Below are 21,798 nucleotides of genomic sequence, written 5' to 3' on the forward strand. Positions count from 1 at the left end.
TTTCTGGGGCCTGGATTGGAAGTTTATTAATATCCTGTTTCAGGTTCAGTGCTAATAAATGTGTCCAGTCTCCATCAGGAGGGCCTCCAGATCTTTGCCTTAAAATGTCTAGTTGAATAAAAACTCTCCTGCAGGTGGAGTCAAATACAGCCTGCTTAGGTCAAGTACAAGGACTTTGGTTTTGCATCCTGTACAGTTGATTGCTGGATCCTAGTCCAGTTTTCTTCCATCTCTGGTGGGTGGAAATGGTCAGGTAGTTCATGAAGAAGAAGTGGGGAGGAGAAAAGAAAGGAGGACTCTTGCCCAACCCTCTTCTCCAGGGCTGGGAAAAGAAGGACCAGTGGGAAGGACACTTATGGCAGCAGTGTGTGATCTCCACAGAATTTGAAACTTCGGGAATGTTAAAAAAACATCAGAAGTGGTTCCTGGGTATGTGGCTGTTGAACTCTCAGCCACAGGGAGCTTGAAACTCTGCTCCTCTTGCCACAGTACTTTATTGCTCTGTTTTTTAATTTTTGTATTTATCTTTCTCTTTTAAACTATTTATCTTTCCTGTCTGTCTTTTATAGTCTTCCTCCAATTATTTAGATGTTGAGCCCTGTGGGGGCCAGACACCATGTTTCTAATTTTTGCCAATATGTTTTTTCCCAGTCTTTCATATAGTGCTGCTCCTGTTATTAGACAGTCTTTAGCTCCAGACTGGAAAGACCTGTATTTTGCACTTTAGTACAAACACGCTAATTATCCAAGGACAGTAGCAGGATCCAAGTGCTGAGTAGTAGTATTGATAGTATTTATTAAGCACTTACTGTGTGCAGAGCATTTTACTCACTGAGTATGCAGGTGATAATGATGATGGTATTTGTTAAGCGCTTACTATTTCTAAGTGCTGAGCACTGTTCTAAGTGCTGAGATGCAGTATACCTGGTAAGAGGGAATTAGACCTGGTCCCTGTCCCTTGGAGTGCTAACAATCTAAGAGTTTAAGTGGGGAGAAGGGATTGGAGACAGGCATTCCAAAAGTGATGAAACATTAAATGACAATATGAACAAATACATGTAATAGGCTCAGAGTTTTTCTGTGGGATAGAGGAGTCTGAGAATGGATGGGAGCATTCTTTAATTGTCCTTGGCCCAGTATGCCCAGAGGATTCTGGGAGTGGGGACCCTTGGTAGTGGGAGGGAAGACGGCGGTTACCACAGTGCTTTTCTCAACAGCGAAGGTGGTGGTGGTGGCTGAGGTTAGGCAACCTTTTGGATAGACTGGAGCTGGTTTTATTCCATACACTATCACTATCTTTCCCCCCAACCCTCTACTTGCACACACTCTGTAGAGCTGCCAATAAGTAGAGGAATGACTAAGTTATTTGAGAAAGCAGGCAAATAGAGGAAGGAGGGAAAGAAGTAGAAACCAAAGGGAAGAGACTCTATTATCCATTTCCAGAATATGGTCTCCCTTTGTTAAGTAGGGAGAGGTGATCTCCTTTTTAGAATCAAAGGGGCCTGGAATCTGTACTGCAGCGCAGCCAGGAGATATTCTGTGCTCTTCCCAGGAAGGAGATGCCCTCTAAATTCCTGAAGACCAAAAAAAAAGGAATGCAAAAGACCCAGAAAAGTGATGTTAATTTTCCTACCTGTGTCTTCAATCACATCACCAGACCCTAAAATGGGCCAACATTTTTTTCAGCTTTAAGGTCTTCTGCTAGTTTGCCCGAGACTATTTAAATTCCTTCCTTCCTTTATTCATTCATTCAATCATATTTATTGAGTGCTTACTGTGTGCAGAGCACTGTACTAAGTGCTTGGGAAGTACAAGTCAGCAGCATATAGATACAGTCCCTACCCAACAGCAGGCTCACAGTCTAGAAGGGGGAGACAGACAACAAAGCAAAACATGTAGACAGGTGTCAAAATCATCAGAACAAATAGAATTATAGCTATATGCACATCATTAACAAAATAAATAGTGTAGTAAATATGTACAAGTAAAATAAATAGAGTAATAAATATGTACAAATATATACAAGTGCTGTGAGGAGGGGAAGGAGGTAGGGCTGGGAGGGATGGGGAGGAAGAGAGGAAAAAGGGAGCTCACTCTGGGAAGGCCTCCTGGAGGAGGTGAGCTCTCAGTAGGGCTTTGAAGGGAGGAAGAGAGCTAGCTTGGCGGATGTGTGGAGGGAGGGCATTCCAGGCCAGGGGAAGGACGTGGGCTGGGGGTCGATGGTGAGACAGGCGGGAACTAGATACAGTGAGGAGGTTAGTGGCAGAGGAGTGGAGGGTGCGGGCTGGGCTGTAGAAGGAGAGAAGGGAGGTGAGGTAGGAGGAGGTGAGGTGATGAAGAGCCTTAAAGCCAAGAGTGAGGAGTTTTTGCTTGATTCGTAGGTTGACAGGCAACCACTGGAGATTTTTGAGGAGGGGAGTGACATGCCCAGAGCGTTTCTATACAGAGATAATCCGGGCAGCAGAGTGAAGTATAGACTGAAGTGGGGAGAGACAGGAGGATGGGAGATCAGAGAGGAGGCTGAGTAGTAATCCAGTCAGGATAGGATGAGAGATTGAACCAGCAAGATAGCAGTTTGGATGGAGAGGAAAGGGCGGATCTATTCCCTCATGAAATATCCTCATCTCCACCGCTCCCCATCTACGACCCACTCCCAGTGACCTACACACCTCTATTTCCCAGTCCTGATTCCTTGCCTTCTTTCTTGCTGAAAGATTCAGCCCTCCAAGCTCACCCAGTTCCCTTCTGTTGTTAAAAGTCATATTGAAAAATCTCACTGCCTGCAGGAATACAGATGACAAGTTAGTAGCAACCTCCTCCCTGCCCCCACTAGGGAATCTGTGAAAAAGTCATCACTTTTCTGCCTGGAGGAAGCCTAAGTAAAGTGTTCCAGGCTTTTCTAATCCAGTGAGACTAATTTGGGTACCTGCTGCCTGCATGGTAGTCTTCAGGATATGCCAGGAGGAACTGGGTGTTTATCCATTGGGATTTTTAATATTTAAATAATTCTCCATGGTGCACAACAGTGCAGGTAGATAGGCTTATGGGAGTAGTTTGTGCTGCTCTCTTGCTGATTTGAATATTCCCCAAGAGCAAGCAATGCTGGATGAAGAAGGAAAATGAGTCTTTTAGCAACTGCTCTCCTCCCTCCCCAAAAGAGTGAGGGCTTGGGTAACTTAAATGGAGAAGGAGTAGTTAAACTTTCAGACTCCCATTTGTAGATAAAGGGGACACTTTTGAAATAAATCTCTGTCTATTTTTAATTGAGACTTGAAAAAAAGCTGGTTGGGAATAAACCCATTTTCATAGTTACCCTAAGCATTACCTAAGCATTGCACAGGTAGGTTTGGGGCTCTGAGGTGTGGGGTCTGTTATGTGGAGAGGTTGAGGGGAGTGGAGGGCAGTGGCCAATGGTGTATTGTACTCTCCCAAGTGCTTAGTACAGTGCTCTGAATATAGTAATCACTCAATAAATCCATTGATTGATTTATATTGAACTATTTTGGTCTACGTTTTGTCTGGTTTTCCTTGAATATCTTCAGGAGTGCTCCGTGGTAAGGACAGTTATGTTTTATATTTCTGGTTAAATAAATGTCTGTTAGTGGTGTGTTAGAGAAAAGAAAAGGTGAGGGGAAGGAGAGGAGGAGAAAAAGCAAAGATTGGGAGAAATTGAGAAGAGAAAATATGAGCGGGAGAGAGACAAGCTTAACAGGCAGTGGGAAGTGAAAGAGAAAAAGTGAGTTAGAGAGATGACCTGGGCTGTAATTCTGACTCTGCTAATTGCTTGCTGTGCAACTTTGGGCAAGTTCTTAATGTCTCGGTGCCTCAGTTTCCTCAACTGTAAAATTTAGACTGCGAGCCTTATGTGAGGTAGGGACCATGTTCAACATGATTAATTTGTATCTACACCAAAGCTTAGAACAATACTTGACATATAGTAGGTGCTTAACAAATATAATAATGATAATAATAGTAGAGGGAGGAAGGGAAAGAGTGAGGGAGATAGAAAGAGAGAGAGAGAAGCTGGGGAGAAAGAACACTCCAATGAACAAACAGGGAGAAAGAACAAGGAAATCATCTTTGTTACCAGTTCTTTGATTGGGTTCTAAGTAAAGAAAAAGGATCCATAAGTGCAAAATGGGGTGATATACTGTAGAGAAATCCAACTCAATGTTTCTTTGATGACAGCATTTGGAACTTTGGGTTTGGTGGAAGGCCTCAACGTACAGCTGTTGGATCATTTCTTTTACTCCCAGACCAAGAGCAGAAGCTCAGCAGCCAGGGACAAATGGGAATGTTGGGATTGTTTTATGTGGCGTCAGTGGAACTAGTTTTCTGAATAGTACCCACAGCACTTATCAGGGCTCTTTCCTCTTATTTCAGGTTCATGAATCACAGGGTTCCACCGAACAAGAGGTACCAGCCTACAGAATATGAACACGCAGCTAACTGTGCTACCCATGCCGTGAGTCGTCTTTGCGTTTGGAGATGGGAGGAAGGTGGTCAGGCTCATATTTCTGTTTATTGTTGTATTGTACTTTCCCAAGCGCTTAATACAGTGCTCTGCACATAGTAAGCGCTCAATAAATCCAACTGAATGAATGAATGATTGAACTCATAATCTTCGAATATAGGTAGGGCGGACTGGAGACAGACACAGTGTGAACAGTGGGACACTCAAACATTAAAACAGCAATAGGAACAAGGACAAATATGAAATGTGCAAAATAAAAACAGATCATTGGGGAGCTGAGGCCAGAGGGCCAGAATTTCTCCTCGTGATTCAGAGTCCGTAGCAATGACTAAGTAGCCACTAGCTGTCTTGAGGTTGATGCCATATTCATACTGGGCAGGGCATAGACCAGCTGAAAACCAGACTATCAGACTGTACAAATGACCCCTGGATGGAAAAATACTGAACTAGTCATGAGGATTATTTGAACAAGCTATTCTAAAGAGGATCTGATGCTGAAATTGAAAGAGGCAAACAAACTCATAAAGCAATCAATAGTACATATTAACTACTGTGTACAGAGAATTGAATTCAATACTTGGGAGAGGTCAATAGAATTAGTAGTAGACATATTATTGTCTTCAAGGAGCTTATATTCTAGTAGGAGAGTTAGGCATTAAAATGATTTATCGGTAGGAGGAAGGACAAGGAACTATGTGCATGAGATGATGCTTAAGTAAGGGGGTAGGTAAGATAGACAGCTAAGTGCTATGAACTGTTGTTGAGTATACAAGTGCTTAGGTTGTGCTGAAGTGTTGAAGTACCAGTTGGGTGACTATTACCTGGAGGAAAGTAGAATTTAATTAAGCCAGGCCCACTGGAGGAGATGTGATTGCAGGAGAGCTTTGAAGTTGGGGAGAGCACTGGTCTTTCTCTGTGAAATGGAAGAGAGTTCTAGGCAGAGGAAAAGATGAGGACAAGAGGTCAGGGGTGGGAAAGAGGAGAATGTGGCCAGTGAGTAGGTTAACTTGAGAGGAGCCAAGAATGTGGGTTGAGTGTAGTGGGGGAAGAGAGTGGGTAAGTAGGAAAGGGAGAGAACTGATGAAGTGTTTTAAAGCCAATTATTAGGAATTTCTACTTGGTACAGTGAAGAGTGAGAATCCATTGAGTGCTCTGAGGAGTGAATTCTACGTGTGCAGAATGACATTTTAGAAAAATGGCCTGGGCAGCAGAGTGAAGTACTGAGTGAGAAAGGGCAAGTTCAGAGCCAGGGAGACAAGTGAGGATGCTGAACTAAGCCAGAACATGACTAGTGCCTGGATCAGTGTTGTAGCCATTTGGATGGAGAGAAAGGGGCACATCCTCATCGGGGATGTGGTACAGTGCATCCGTTTGTATGTTGTTTTTGGTGTGGGAGTAGGGAAACTGGTTGCTTCAATGTAAAATAAGCACTTATTTAAAAAGTCTGCCCTGGGCACCTCTTCGGTGTCTGGGAAAATGGTACATTCCTTTTTCATGGCAGGAGACAGGAGCATCTTGGGGAAAGAAAGATAAGAGGGCCTGGAATGGTTGGGGAATGAAGGATCTAATTGGCTGAAGAAGAGGTAAGTAATAACCCATGATAAGGTGTAGGTTAAAATGAACATAGAAAGGCAGAATACTTCCCAGATTTGGAATATATATTTATATAGATATATGTATATAATACATACAAATATAATTTTATTTATATAATAAAAAATGCAAAGAAAATACAAATAATACCTCAAAGCCCCACACTATTTTATATATATATATATTCTATTTAGATGAGCTTGGTAACATTGTTGAATACCTTCTGCTTGTCCAAAAACATTGAAAACTTGATTTTGTTTCCTCCCAGACACGATTAAGGGGGAGCCTATAGAGATGCACTACATATATATAGTGTGGGGCTTTGAGGTATTATTTGTATTCTCTTCTCACCCACATTTCTTCAGCATTATTTCTTTTGTAAGAAATGGATTTCCAAATTTAGAAGTTGTTTAATAAAAATGAATCCCATGTGTATTTTGTCTAACTCAGAATTCTCCTGACTTCTTACACAGTTATTTCAGGTAAAGAATGTTATTCTGATGTGAATCTGTTCACTTTGAGCTGAGGGCTAGAGATGATGGAAGAAGGAGAAACTATAAACCATCCAATGTCCAGTGTCCTTATAAACAAAATGGTCAAAGTGTATTTTGTCTAAGCTGAAAATTACGTGGAGATCAGATCAGGACTTAGAAAATAGAAGTGGCAATTAGAAAGGAGTCTATTTGAAATGAGCCACTCTGCTAGCATCTTCCTTATCTGTAGGAAACAGTGATTTCAACCCTTTCTGAGGTTCTGGAAGTGATACTAACAGTATTTATTAAGCACCTACAATTTGCAAGGCACTATGCTAAGCACTGGGAGAAAATACCCAAGTAGGAATTAAACATGGTCCCTGTCCCTCATGGGGCTCCCAATCTAAAAGTGGAATTAATGTACTGTAAATGAAGGAGATTCTAGGAGTCAATGAGAGTGGACATTCCAGTCTTCAAATATCTCCTTTTGAAATGAGGCTGATTTTCTATCTTTAGTTTGCAGAATCCTTTGTGGCTTTTGGTGGCTGACTCTTTGCCCCCTAAACCTCAGTGGAGGGTTGATCTTAATTAGTTGCAATCAATCAATCAATGGTATTTATTGAGGGCTTACTATGTGCACAGCACTGTTCTAAGCACTTGGGAGAGTACAGTACAATAGAATAAACATGCCCGTTCCCTGTTAGACTGTAAGTTCACTGTAGGCAGGGAGTGTGTCTGTTATATTGTTATAATGTACTCTTCTAAGCACTTAGTACAGTGCTCTGCGCACAGTAATCATTCAATAAATAGGATTGACTGACTGACTGACTGATTGCCTATAACATGAGTTTCTTTGTACAGGCTTTGTGCCTGTATCGGCTTCCCATGCCACTTCTTACAAAAGTGGCTCCCAGGAATTCCTAAGCTCAGGAAAGATCTCTCCTTGCTGTTTCCCCCTGCCATCCCGCATATTCTCATGATGCAGCCTGGGGACTCTGCAATCTCTTAGTTCCACTTTTTTTCATAAATTGTGCAGTGCACACTGACTTTTCAGGAGCTGAGTTCAAGTCAATGCAGCCAAATTTATCTTGGCAGAGAATGAGGAGAAGCCACCTTAATCAGAGATGAGAATTTACACTGAGCTTTACGTGGCCCACATCCTTCTTTTAATTTTTTCCTCTATGTGAAGGAGATATTCCATTTAGATGAGCTCGGTGACATTGTTGAATACCTTCTGCTTGTCCAAAAACATTGAAAACTTGATTTTTTTTCCTCCCAGACAAGATAAAGGGGAAGCCTATAGAGATGCAGAAAAATCCTGCTTGTGAGCTTATCTGAAGCCCAGGCCCTCCATTCCATTTTTTTTTGAAATGGTATTTGTTCAGCTACTACTATGTTCCAGACATTGTACTAAGCGCTGGAGTAGATACAAGATAATTGGGTTGGACACAGTCCATTTCCCTCATAGGACTCACAATCCTAACCTCCATTTTACAGATGAGGTAATAGCGGCACAGAGAAGTTAAGTGATTTGCCCAAGGTCACACAGCAGACAAGTGACAGAGCCAGAATATAAACCCAAGTCCTCTGATTCCCACGCCCCTGCTCTTTCCATTAGGCCGTAGAGCTGCAATGGTTCGCATCCACCTAATACCATCTGGATAATGGGAAACAAATTCTATCTATAAAGGACGGAGAGCAGAATGAGAAAGTAAAAGCCAAAACGCATTTCAGCTAGAGTGCATTTCTCCTCCACAGCCCACTAATGGCTCTGGGGAGAAAGTTGGTGTTGAGTAAAGTAACCAGACATCCCAGTTTAGCTGGGACAGTTTGGGAATTTTGAGTTCAGTTTTGTATCTCACTTGAGATTCTTCAAGGTATGCTTGTGTCCCCTCCTCCCTCCCCCCCGCCACCAAAACAATAAAACAAAACAGAAAGAAAAATAAATAGTTGGGGGAAGGAGATGTCTACCCAGGTTTGCACAGTTGTCCCTCCCTACATAAGGGAGGAGGAGGCTGAGGGGAAAGATGAGGGAGGGAGACTGTGGCTGTCCTGCAACCACTGGGCCTACTAGGCCAAGTGTTGAAAGCCTGGGGCACATGTGTATGGAGCTGGGCAATTTTGGGGTACGCAAATCTGGACCTGGAGCTTGCTGGATAACTGCAACCACCAGAGCCAGCCTGTTGGCCTTAACAAGAGCCCAGCCAAGGATGGATCAGTTCATCTGGGGTCAGCACTGCCTCCGCCATAACCCAGGAAGAAATGGTGGTGTGGGCACTGGGTCATCTGGCCCCTCTTGGGTAGAAGTGATGAAAGATGAACAAATGAGAAGCAGTGTGGCCTAGTGGGAAAAGCATAGGCCTGAGAGTCAGAGGACCTGGGTTCTAATCTCGGGTCTACCTCTTGTCTGCCACGTGACCTTGGGCAAGCCATTTAACATCTCTGTGCCTCAGTTCTTCATTTATAAATTGGGGGTTGCGACCGTGGAACCCATATTGGACATAGACTGTATGTTTTCAACCTGATTATCTTGTATCTATTCCGGTGTTTAGTACAGTGCCTGGCACATAATAAGCATTTAGCAAATACCATTTAAAAAACAAATAAGTGTTTCCTCTGTATCCTGCAGCCTTTTGCCCCTCTCTCCTTTCCTTTACCCTTAGAATTGCTCTTCCTCTTGCTCCTTGGCTTGTCTCCCTGCTTCTTTCCATTTTCCCTCTTTCCTTTCAATCAGTCAATTAACCAGTGGTATTTGTTGAGCGCTTAGTATATGCAGAGAACTGTACTAAGCACTTAGGAGAGTACAACAGACTTAGTGGACATGCCCCCTGCCAACAAGGAGCTTACAGTCTAGAGGGGGAGACAGACATTAAAATAAACTGCGGACATATACATACATGCTGTGGGGCTGAGGGTGGGCTGCTAATTAAGTGCTTCAGGGATACAGATCCAAGTGCACAGGTGACAAAGAATAGAGAGAGAGTAGGGGGGTTAAGAGCATTCTTGGGGAAGGCCTCTTGGAGTAGATGTGATTTTAATAAGACTTTGAAGGTGGGGACAGTGGTGGTCTGTTGGATATGAAGGGGGAAGGAGTTACAGGCTAAAGGGAAGATGTGGGCAAGGTAGATGAGATCAAAGTTTCCCCTCACCATTTTCCCTCTCTCCAGTTTTCCCTCCTCCAACTTTAACTCCTTTACCTCCTCTAGCCTCTCTTTTTTTGCATGCTGAGGTCTACCTTTAATGACCAGAAACCTAGTCTTCTTGTGGTAAAGAGTCATGGGCTTTGGACCCTCCTTATTGTATCTTATTGGGGCAACTGGGTAAGCACCCCTTTCTCCTAGCCCTTTAACCCTCTTTAATTTGACTTAACTCCCCCTCACAGCTCTGTCTCTGGAGGCAGCACATCAGTGAGCTTCCATCTAAGCTGCCTGGAAATATATAATGATGTCCAGTTTCCAGCTGCTTGTCAAGAGGCTGGAGAGTGTTGGTGGGGCAGAATGGGGAGAGGAGAGAGAATGGAGAGTGGAAGGAAAGATCAGATTCAGAGGAGGCTCCTTCAGTAAAGGAAAGCAGGGAGAAACTGGAAGAAAAACAAGAGTGCTGAAGCAGTAAAGCTTGAGACTATGACAGGAATTTGAAGTCCAGAAAAATTCATTCATTCATTCAATCTTATTTATTGAGCACTTACTCTGTGCAGAGCACTGTTCTAAGTGCTTGGGAAGTACAAGTCAGCAACATATAGAGATGGTCCCTACCCAACAATGGGCTCACAGTCTCTAGGAAAACAAGAGGAGACAGGCTGAGGAAATCTTGTAAATAGGATTCCAGAGACATGCTGGATGGGTGGTCAGGTGATGGTGCTTTCTTCCTGGAAACCAGAGCTAGCAGGTAACTGGGGAAGCACATCCAGAAGACACTAGCAGGAGGAAGGAAGGAAGGAAGGAGAAAAAAATGTAGACAAGAGAGGGGAAAGGAGAAAGGGGGTGACTGAGCATGGGGAACCAAGAAAGACTCAAACAGAGAAGGAAGGAAAAAAGATAGGATGTGGGCCAGCATTATAAAGGATCAAAGATCCTAGGTGAAGGAATAAAGAACAGTGAGTAAATGAGAACATCAGAAGATATACAACAGAGATCTTAAAGAAGATTATAAACACCCAGGTAGACACAGATATTAGATGTCCTGGAGCACAAAACCAGGAGGTTCTAAGAGCGTGTCTTAGTGTTACAAATTGGAGGGCAAAGAGGTGTCAGATGTGTGTACAGAGGAATTGGATAGCGTGCAGGATCCCTGCTTCTGCCTGTGCTATTTACCTCATTTATTGTTTTTTTTTTTCACCTGGGGAAGTTGGATTGGTAATTCAAAGTAGAAGTAGAAATCACTGGAAAAGAGAGAAAGAAATTTGAAAAAAAATGGGACAGCAGTTGGTGATTCCTGCCTCTGAAATAGAAAGTTTGTTGGATTGGTCCCCAGTGAGTAATGTAGCCAAAGCCAACTGAAATTCATTCCCCTTTCCAGTTCTGGATAATTCCCAGCATCCTTGGCAGTTCCATCCTTTACTTTCTGTCTGATGACCACTGGGAAACAGTTTCAGCTTGGATCTATGGGTTTGGTCTGTGTGGCCTCTTCGTTGTCTCCACCATCTTCCACATCATCTCCTGGAAGAAGAGACACCTCAGGTAACCAAGGAAACTCTTCCGGGATTCCCTTATCAGGGAGTCAGAATGGCTGGGAGTGGAGGGCTGAAGGGGAGGTCTGAGATTGGTGGAAGAATGGGAAGAGTGCTGATGACCTGAAACTGAGCAGATGTGGTGGAAGCTAACCATCCAAGCTAATTGTTTTTTTTCATTGCTCTCAGAAGACCCACTTCCCACAAAAATAAGTTTGCTTGAAGTATCTCCTACTCATATCCTCCTTTCCAAATGGGTGTGGTGGGGCAGAAGGAAATCATGGGAAGGAGCATAATAGGGTAAATCGTTTACTAATTCACAGGGGATAATTCTGGAAACTTGTCAGAGTAACTGAGCATGTAACTAAACCAGTAACCTTGTGCACTTTATAGTTCCGTCTGAGCAAACACATATTCATTCTTCCATTCAATCGTATTTATTGAGTGCTTACCGTGTGCAGAGCACTGTACTAAGTGCATGGGAAAGTACAATACAGCAATAAAGAGAGACAATCCCTATTCACAACGAGCTCTGGTGAAACACTTATAGGTGGGTTCAGCTCTGTAGAGACTTAGACCAGAGAGCCAAGGCTGCCAGTCCTGGTCAGAAACCCTTTGTTTTATTAAGCTGTGAGGAGAAAAGAAAGCTGAATCAGCATTTGTCCTTGGTCTCAGCCCCTCCCATTCATATAATTCAACTCTAGATTCAGTCTCTTGCTGATACTAACCCAGACCTGTGAGAGTGACAGAGCTAGTAGCTAGCCAGGGCCTTCAATCAATCAATCAATCAATCGTATTTATTGAGCTCTTACTCTGAGCTGTTCACCGTAGTAACACCTGGAAGAGTACAATATAACAGTATAACAGGGGCTTTCTCTACCCACAATGAGTTTACAGTCTAAAGAACTGTAAGCCTTCCCAGTAACTTAGGTGTTTCCATGTTACTTGAACAGTTACATGGAACAACATGGAACAGTATAATTTAATTGATATCTTTAGGCTGCCTCACCTTAATCTATGGGGAAGGCCTTTGCAAGTATACTTAAGGATGCCCTGGAAGGGATTTGACCAGCTGCCTGTGGAATAGTCCACACCTTACTCGGGGCTGGTGAAGAGTGGCAGTGGCTGTTTGCAAAACTCTGCTGCTTTCTTGGCCTTAACCAAGGTTGGACCGATCCTCCGGGAAACTGGGAAAATCCCATTAGGGCTGCCACATTCATTCATTCAGTCATATTTATTGAGCACTTACTGTGTGCAGAGCACTGTACTAAGCGCTTATCTGACTTTGAGCTGCCCCTTGCTTTTCTGGAGCTCAGAATCAGCAAGGAGCTGTTTGAAGGCAGTTAGGAGAGGGGTTCAGTGTATAATAATAATAATTCTGGTATTTATTAAGCACTTACTGTTTACCAGACACTGCACTAAGCGCTGGGGTGGATACAAGCAAATCGGGTTGGACACAGTCCCTGTTCCACATGGGGCACACAGTCTTAATCCCCATTTTACAGACTAGGTAACTGAGGCATAGAGAAGTGAAGTGACTTCCCCAAGGTCACCCAGCAGCCAAATGGTGGAGACGGGATTAGAACAAAGGTCCTTCCAACTCCCAGGTCCGTTCTCTATCTAGTAGGTAGTGCTACTTCTCACGTGCTCCATTGTACTAGTGTCCATATAAGGTTTGGTTTGCCTTCCTTAAGACTTTGTATTCTACTCCAGGAAGAGGTGCCAACTTCATTGTGAGTGTGGGGGTGAAAAATGGGCAAGGATTTTAAGTGGGGGCAAGGATCCTGGAAGGGGACAGAAGGCCTTGTCAGGGACTTAGGCTGAGAAAGGCTGGGAGTCCAGGGATGGCGTCAAGGGAGTTGGCATCTTTGACTCCAGACATGCATAGTGTCTCACAACTGATTCAGTTCTCTGGGGTTGTAGAAGTAAACCCTGCCAAGATGCAGTTGGAGCCTGGATCCCCTGCAGAACTCGAGGTGAGAGAAAGCCTGGAGCTGGCCCGTCTGCTGCCATTGAGAATTCAGGGCCAGGGGAGAGTCAACATCGAATTGGGTCATGTATTCTACCCTAGTGATGGGTGAGCCTAAGTGACTGAGCCCTCTCCCATATGTAACTTGAAAGGACAACCCTCTAGGCTCTGATCTAACCCTCTGTTGTTCATTGTCTCAAAGACTCAGAAGATGAGGTGTTTTTTTTTTAGACACGCTGTTTTCCAAGAACACAACTGTCTTCTTTAATGCATGGTATTAAGTTATTACGTGGATCTAGTTAACAATTTAAGAATCCATCCGTAGGACCGTGGAGCATTGTCTGCATATGTTTGATCGGATGGTGATATATTTCTTCATCGCTGCATCATATGCCCCCTGGTGAGTAGAGTGGGTAACTGCAGCTAATTTCACGTACTGAAGTTTGCGGGGCCTGGGTGAGCTGTGGATTTGTTTTAAAATTTGCAGTTCGTTCTGTAATTCGGAAGCTACTGAGCCATAGAACAGCAGTGTAACTTTTCTCTTTAGTGACCCTAGTTAGTTTTGAGTGGAGTAAAACTCACATTTGCCTTGCCTTAATTTGCCTTGAACTGGCTCATAGTCATTTCCTGCCTTTTGTCTCACTTGCTCTCCCAAGGAAGCAGAAGAACTTCTGTTATTGGACAGTCATGCTGTTTAGCTACCCTCTTTCCCCCCACTGCCAATCCTCCTTCCCAGTTGTTTTTCAAATTCAAATGCTGAGTAGAAACTGTGCCATCTGGGAACAGGAGGAATGAAGCCATAGAGGGTGAGAACATTTTAAACTGTGAAACAAAGTCCACATTGCCAAATTGTGTGTTCTCCATCCCTCAATACTGACTGTGCATTTAGAATCAGTTAGTTATTCTTTGTGAATCCTGGGAGAAGAGGCACTTGTGAAACCACTTATGGGAAAGGATAACACCACACTAGAGACATTTTCTGAAGGATGTCGTCTTGCTCTTGCCAGATGCTGAAACATTGATTTCTTATAAGCCTTAATTTCCCTGATCTCTAAATGAACAGTATGGCTACTCTTACATTCAGTCTATATGTTCTAAGTCTGTATGCTCTGCACATAGTAAGCACTCAATAAATACCAATGATTGATTGATTCTAAGTGAATGGAATAATAAGAGTTACTATGCTTACTCTCTCCCTGCACCTTTGGGAAAAAAGATCCTCAAAATTCTGCATTGAAACAATCTACATTTTCTCCTCCAGATCAGTCGTTGAGTCATTCACTATTTCAAATTGCACCAATTATTTTTCATTCTTCCAGCATTAATGATGAAACATTTGTGTACTTTGGCTGCGTTTTTGCTAACTTTTGTGGGTATGCCAGCTTCTCCATTTAATGGGCAATCTAGTCTCCTGGCATTTCTCTTGCCTCAGTCTTTTCAGCCCCCTTAATGTGGGCATCCATCAAGGCTCTGTTCTGGGTCATTTTCCCTTCTCATTTTATTGTCACTCCCTTGGGGAACTCATCTGCTCCCATGGCTTCTATTGTCATCACTATGCAGATATCTGCCAAATCTACCACTCTCACCCCAACCCTTTTCTTCTTTGCAGTTTCTCATTTTGTCTTGTCGCCGGGACATCTCCATGTGTATTTCCTGCCAGCACTTTAAGCTCAATATATCCAAAACTGAAATCCTCACCTTCCCTCACAAATCCTCTCTTCCAGCTAACTTCCCATCTGTTTGTCTCTGAAGCGTGCATGCATGACATTAATAATAATGATGATAATAATAATTGTGGTATTTGTTAAGTGCTTACTATGTTCCAAACACTGTACTAAGTGCTGGGGTAGATAAAAGATAATTACATTCCACATGGGGCTCAGTCAGAAGATAGAACAGGAATTGAATGCTCATTTTTTAGATGAGAGAACTGAGGCACAGAGAAGTTAAATGACTTGCCCAAGGTTATACAACAGGTACATGGCAGAGCCGGGATTAGAACCCATGTCCTCTGACTTCCAGGCTCAAGTTCTTTCCTTGACTTCTCCCTTAATTTCAGCTCTCACGTCAGTCTGTCACTAAATCCTGAAAATTTATCTTCCACAATATTTCCTACATCTGCCCCATCTTGTCCATCCCACAGCACTTATGTACATGCCCATAATTGATTTATATTAATGTATGCCTCCCCCTCTAGACTTCAAACTTACTGTGGGCAGGGAATGTGTCTACCAACTCTTTTATATCATCCTCTTCCAAGTGTTTAATACAGTGCTTTGCACACAGCACTCAATAAATATGATTGATTGACACAAATGATCCCTGGTTCAGACACTTACATATTCCATGTTGACTCTAGTATCAGCCTTCCCACTGATCTCCCTTCCTCCAATCCATACTTTGCTTCCCAAATCATTTTTTAAATACATTTAGCACTCATTTCCCCATTCCTCGAAAATCTCTAATGGTCGTCCACTCCTTTTCTAACCATGCAACATCAGTGCACTCAATCAACTCTTCTATCTCTCCTCTCTCTTTTCCCACTGTACCCAAGCTCAAACTCTTAATTCTTTTCAAGCTAGTCTACTGACTGCACCTCTTTCATTTCTCCTGCCTTGGACCCTTCACTCACACCCTTCCTTCTGTCTGAAACTCGCTTTGCCTTCCTATCTGCCAGACTGGGAGAAAGCTAATGAGTACAGAAAAGCACAGGATCCAGAGTGACACAAGTCCTAAAGGAGAGATGATTCAAGTTCGAGGCTGGTGGGAGGGAGGAGTTGAGGAAAATAATGAAGGCAGTCGATGGTAATTTGTTGAGCATATACTATGAGCAGAGCACTGTCCCAAGGTCCTGGGAGTATACAATAACAGTAGGAGGCAGAATCCCTGCACTCGAGGAGTTTACAATCCTTTAGGAGATAGACGCAAAAGGATTTAGAAATAGAAGCCAAAAGGAAAATGGATGTGTAGATGAGTAAGTGCTCAGATAGCAGGGAATGTGCAGAAGTGCTATGGATGGATGTGAGTGCATAAGTGCATAATTGACACAGAAATGCTAAAAGGATATTTGGTTGGATAAGATGTGGGGAGAAGAAAAATCAATCTGGGGAGGCCTCCTGGAAGAGATGTGATTTCAGAAGGGCTTTGAAGGTGGGAAGAGGTCTATAATAATAATAATAATGGCATTTATTAAGCGCTTACTATGTGCAAAGCACTGTTCTAAGCTCTGGGGAGGTTACGAGGAGATCAGGTTGTCCCACGGGGGATTCATGGTCGTAATCCCCATTTTACAGATGAGGGAACTGAGGCACAGAGAAGTTAAGTGACTTGCCCAAAGTCACACAGCTGACAGTTGGTGGAGGCAGGATACGAACCCATGACCCCTGACTCCAAAGCCCGTGCTGTTTCCACAGAGCCACGCTGCTTCTCTATCTTGTGCTCTATTCATAAGGCCACTCTGCTTCACACCTCCTCTCTAATAGCAGATGTACATATCTTGGGGAGGCCCACTGTCTTGGCCCAGATAGGCAAGTCATCATGTGTTTCTTCCTGGACATCTCAAGTCTATAATTATGTGTCTGATAATGAAATGGCCCACTGCCATTCATTCATTCGATCCATTCAATCATATTTATTGAGCACTTATTGTGTCCAGAGCACTGTACTAAATTCTTGGGAGAGAACAATACAATAACAATGAGCTTGCATTCCAGAGTTGGGGAGACAGACATTAATATGAATAAATAAATTACAGATGTGTACATAAGTGCTGTGGGGCTGGGAGAGGGGAAGAACAAAGGGAGCAAGTCAGGGTGATGCAGAAATAAGTGGGAGAAGACGAAAAGCGAAAGAGTAAAACTATTCAAAGCTTGCTTTTGTCCATCCTCAGGGGAACTGTTCCTTGAAGAAACAGCATGGCCTGGTGGAAAGAGCACAGGCCTGGGAGTCAGAGGACCTGGATTCTAATCTCAGCTCCATCACTTACCTGCTATGTGACCTTGGACAAGTCATTTAACTTCTCTTTGCCTTAGTTACCTCATCTGTAAAATGGGGATTAAGACTGTGAGCCCCATGTGGAACAGGGACTGGGTCCAACCTGATTATCTTGTATCTACTCCAGTGCTTCATCAATCAATCAATCAATCAATCAATCGTATTTATTGAGCGCTTACTATGTGCAGAGCACTGTACTAAGCGCTTGGGAAGTACAAATTGGCAACACATAGAGACAGTCCCTACCCAACAGTGGGCTCACAGTCTAAAAGGGGGAGACAGAGAACAGAACCAAACATACCAACAAAATTAAATAAATAGGATAGAAATGTACAAGTAAAATAAATAAATAAATAAATAAATAAATAGAGTAATAAATATGTACAACCATATATACATATATACAGGTGCTGTGGGGAAGGGAAGGAGGTAAGATGGGGGGATGGAGAGGGGGATAAGGGGGAGAGGAAGGAAGGGGCTCAGTCTGGGAAGGCCTCCTGGAGGAGGTGAGCTCTCAGCAGGGCCTTGAAGGGAGGAAGAGAGCTAGCTTGGCGGAGGGGCAGAGGGAGGGCATTCCAGGCCCGGGGGGTGACGTGGGCCAGGGGTCGACGGCGGGACAGGCGAGAACGAGGTACAGTGAGGAGATTAGCGGCAGAGGAGCGGAGGGTGCGGGCTGGGCAGTAGAAGGAGAGAAGGGAGGTGAGGTAGGAGGGGGCGAGGTGATGGAGAGCCTTGAAGCCCAGGGTGAGGAGTTTCTGCTTGATGCGCAGATTGATTGGTAGCCACTGGAGATTTTTGAGGAGGGGAGTAATATGCTCAGAGCGTTTCTGGACAAAGATAATCCGGGCAGCAGCATGAAGTATGGATTGAAGTGGAGAGAGACACGAGGATGGGAGATCAGAGAGAAGGCTGGTGCAGTAGTCCAGACGGGATAGGATGAGAGCTTGAATGAGCATGTAGTGCCTGGCACATAGTAAGCGCTTTACAATTCCCTCCAGTGGATGGTATCCTACCTCATGGCTTTCTCTCTCAACAACTTGAGACCCAGCATGGAAAAGATTGGCACTCTACAACTGTTCCTGAAAAATTGGTCAAGGAAACTCTCAGCATTCTCCATTTCAGCCTTTCTTTGTTTGCAGAGAACACACATATCCTTTGAGGCCCAGGAGCTAATAGTAATAATAATAATTATTATATTGTTAAATGTTTACTATGTGCCAAGCACTGTACTAAGCGCTGGGATAATAATAATAATAATAATGGCATTTATTAAGCACTTACTGTGTGCAAAACACTGTTCTAAGCGCAGGGGTAGATACACGGTAATCAAGTTGTCCCACGTGGGGCTCACAGACTTAATCCCCATTTTACAGATGAGGTAACTGAGGCACAGAGAAGTGACTTGTCCCGACAGAGCCGGGATTTGATCCCATGACCTCTGACTCCAAAGCCTGGGCTCTTTCCACGGAGCCACGCTGCTTCTCTAGATATAAGATAATTACTTTGGACACAGTCCCTGTCCTACATGGGGCTCACAGTCTAAGTGGGAGGGAGAGCTATTGAGTCCCTGTTTTACAGATGAGGCACGGAAAAGTGAAGTGACTTGCTCAAGGCTGTACAGCAGGCAAATAAATGGCAGAGGTAGGATTAGAACCCTTATCCTCTGGACTCCGAGTTCCATGGTCTTTCCACTAGCCCACACTGCTTCCTAGCTGCACTGGGCATATATGGAGGTAACCTGTCCCTGAGGCAGATATTTAAGCCTCATACTCGTGATACAATAAACTATCTGATGATGGCTAAGGGTAAACGAGGGCCCATTTTAGCCACAGAGCCTCGAAGGAGGTGAATTCCCTTAGAAGTATTTCCTCCAGATGTACAGTTAGATGCCAGTGGCAGCATTCTCTGCTGCCCTTGGTTACTCCTCATCTCAGGCCTCTAACTCAAGTTTTTCTTGTATCCTGAGGCTCAACTTGCGGGAGTTGGGCCCCTGGGCCTCTCACATGCGCTGGATTATCTGGATTATGGCCAGTGTTGGGACCGTCTACGTCTTCTTCTTCCATGAGAGGTGAGTCTGGGCTTGGGACCTGCCGCTCTCCAAAGTAGAGGCTTCTCTGCTGTAGCTACCCCCATCCCCCCGAGGCCAACCCTTTCCAGGACGATTTCTTTCCAGGCTGCTGATCTACTTTCCTCAGCGCTGTGGTGTAGCAAATCCCCGAGGCAGTACCCAGTATTTCCACTGGATGGCACCACTCACCACAAAATAATAATAATAATAATAATAATAATGGCATTTATTAATCAATCAATCAATCAATCGTATTTATTGAGCACTTACTGTGTGCAGAGCACTGTACTAAGCGCTTGGGAAGTACAAGTTGGCAACATATAGAGACAGTCCCTATGCAACAGTGGGCTCACAGTCTAAAAGGGGGAGACAGAGAACAAAACCAAACATACTAACAAAATAAAATAAATAGAATAGATATGTACAAGTAAAATAAATAGAGTAATAAATATGTACAGACATATATACATATATACAGGTGCTGTGGGGAAGGAAAGGAGGTAAGACAGGGGGGATGGAGAGGGGGACAAGGGGGAGAGGAAGGAAGGGGCTCAGTCTAGGAAGGCCTCCTGGAGGAGGTGAGCTCTCAGTAGGGTCTTGAAGGGAGGAAGAGAGTTAGTTTGGCGGATGGGCAGAGGGAGGGCATTCCAGGCCTGGGGGATGATGTGGGCCGGGGGTCGATGGTGGAACAGGTGAGAACGAGGCACGGTGAGGAGATTAGCGGCAGAGGAGCAGAGGGTGTGGGCTGGGCTGTAGAAGGAGAGAAGGGAGGTGAGGTAGGAGGGGGCGAGGTGATGGAGAGCCTTGAAGCCCAGGGTGAGGAGTTTCTGCCTGATGTGCAGATTGATTGGTAGCCACTGGAGATTTTTGAGGAGGGGAGTAACATGCCCAGAGCGTTTCTGGACAAAGACAATCCGGGCAGCAGCATGAAGTATGGATTGAAGTGGGGAGAGACACGAGGATGGGAGATCAGAGAGAAGGCTGATACAGTAGTCCAGATGGGATAGGATGAGAGCTTGAATTAAGCGCTTACAATGTGTAAAGCACTCTTCTAAGCATTTCTATCCAGCTGCCTGAAGCCATGCAGAAAAGGCCAAGTTACCCAGAGGCACATAAACGACTCACGTCCTTATTTTCTAGAGCTCAAAGTAAAAAGAGGAAGGGGCTTCCAGGGGGTGGAGCCAATGATCCAAGCCCATGAGTGGGAAGTGGAGGAGACAGGAGAAGGCAGAGAGAGAAAGACATATAATCCCACTTAAAGCAACCCAAACCCACTAAGAGTGGCATCCTGGGCTTGGTGTGAAGCAGGGGTGTAGGAACAACTTTTCATGCACCCCCATAACCACCTTGAGAGCCACTGCTGACTTAGTTTCCACCACCATTGCCTAGGAGAGAGCCTGAAGGCACAGCAAAGCCCACAACTAAAAGGAGAGACTAATAGTGGTATTTAATAATTGTGGTATTCGTGAAGTGCTTACTATGTGCCAGCCCTGGGGTGGATACAAGCAAGTAGTGTTGGACACAGTTCCTTTCCTGCTTGGGGCTCACAACCTTTATCCCTGTAGATTGTAAACTTGTTATGAGTAGGGAACCTATCTGCTAATTTTGTTGCATTGTATTCATTCATTCAGTCAGTCATATTTATTGAGCACTTACTATGTGCAGAGCACTGTACTAAGCACTTGGGAAGTACAAGTCGGCAACATATAGAGACGGTCCCTACCCAATAACAGGCTCACAGTCTAGAAGGGGGAGACAGACAACAAAACAAAACACTGTACTCTCCCAAGCTCTTAGTACAGTGCTCTGCACATAGTAAGCACTCAGTAAATACCATTGATTGATTAATTCCCATTTTGCAGATGAGGTGACTGAGGCACAGAGAAGTAAAGTGGCTTTCCCAAGGTCACAGAGCAGACAAATGGCAGAGGCGGATTTGAATCCAGGTCGTCTGACTCCCAAGCCCATGCTCTTTCCACCAGGTCATGCTGCTGCTCATGGGGAAGCAGTTCTATGGGGAAATCATCTGCAGTCAGTTTAATCCTCCCTGACCCACAGCAAGGAATTATGGATCCCCCATGAAAATTCACATTGAGACCAAGCCCTCTTACTTTTCATCATAGGTACAAACTTGTGGAACTCCTGTGCTATGTTGTAATGGGATTTTTTCCTGCTCTGGTTATCCTCTCTATGGTAAGTAACTCCACTCTGGAACAAGATCTAAAGCACCACAATAAACTGAAACAGCAGAAGAATCAACAAGAGGGTGGACATTTGTCTCCATCCAAAATTGTCTGGCCAAGAAATACAAATCCTATTTTGATTAGAATACATGGTGTGAACATATAAAGCATGGAGTGGTAATCACGTCAGAAAAGGCTTAGTGGTCCGAGGACACAGGGAAAAAGAGCAAGGGAGGGTAGTTTCTGATGTGTAGGCCTTTGTAGTAATAATAATGGTACTTGTTAAGCACTTATTATTTGTTAAGTACTTACTATGTTCCAAGCACTAGTCTAAGCACTGGGGTAGATGCAAGCTAAACAGGTTGGACATCGTCCC

The 21,798-nt window shown here is 44.1% G+C and overlaps 1 protein-coding gene across 1 annotated transcript in view; it reads left to right on the forward strand.

Moving 5' to 3' along the window:
• Positions 1-21,798, forward strand: part of MMD2 (monocyte to macrophage differentiation associated 2) — an 86,120-nt gene that overhangs the window by 60,357 nt on the left and 3,965 nt on the right. The window contains exons 4-8 of the mRNA XM_038763566.1: positions 4,384-4,465; positions 11,059-11,219; positions 13,504-13,578; positions 19,138-19,239; positions 21,363-21,432. Of these exons, the coding sequence (XP_038619494.1) occupies positions 4,384-4,465; positions 11,059-11,219; positions 13,504-13,578; positions 19,138-19,239; positions 21,363-21,432 (490 nt within the window). The remainder of the gene's footprint in view (positions 1-4,383; positions 4,466-11,058; positions 11,220-13,503; positions 13,579-19,137; positions 19,240-21,362; positions 21,433-21,798) is intronic.

The sequence above is a fragment of the Tachyglossus aculeatus genome, chromosome 21 (genome assembly GCF_015852505.1).
Source record: "Tachyglossus aculeatus isolate mTacAcu1 chromosome 21, mTacAcu1.pri, whole genome shotgun sequence".
NCBI lineage: Eukaryota > Metazoa > Chordata > Mammalia > Monotremata > Tachyglossidae > Tachyglossus > Tachyglossus aculeatus.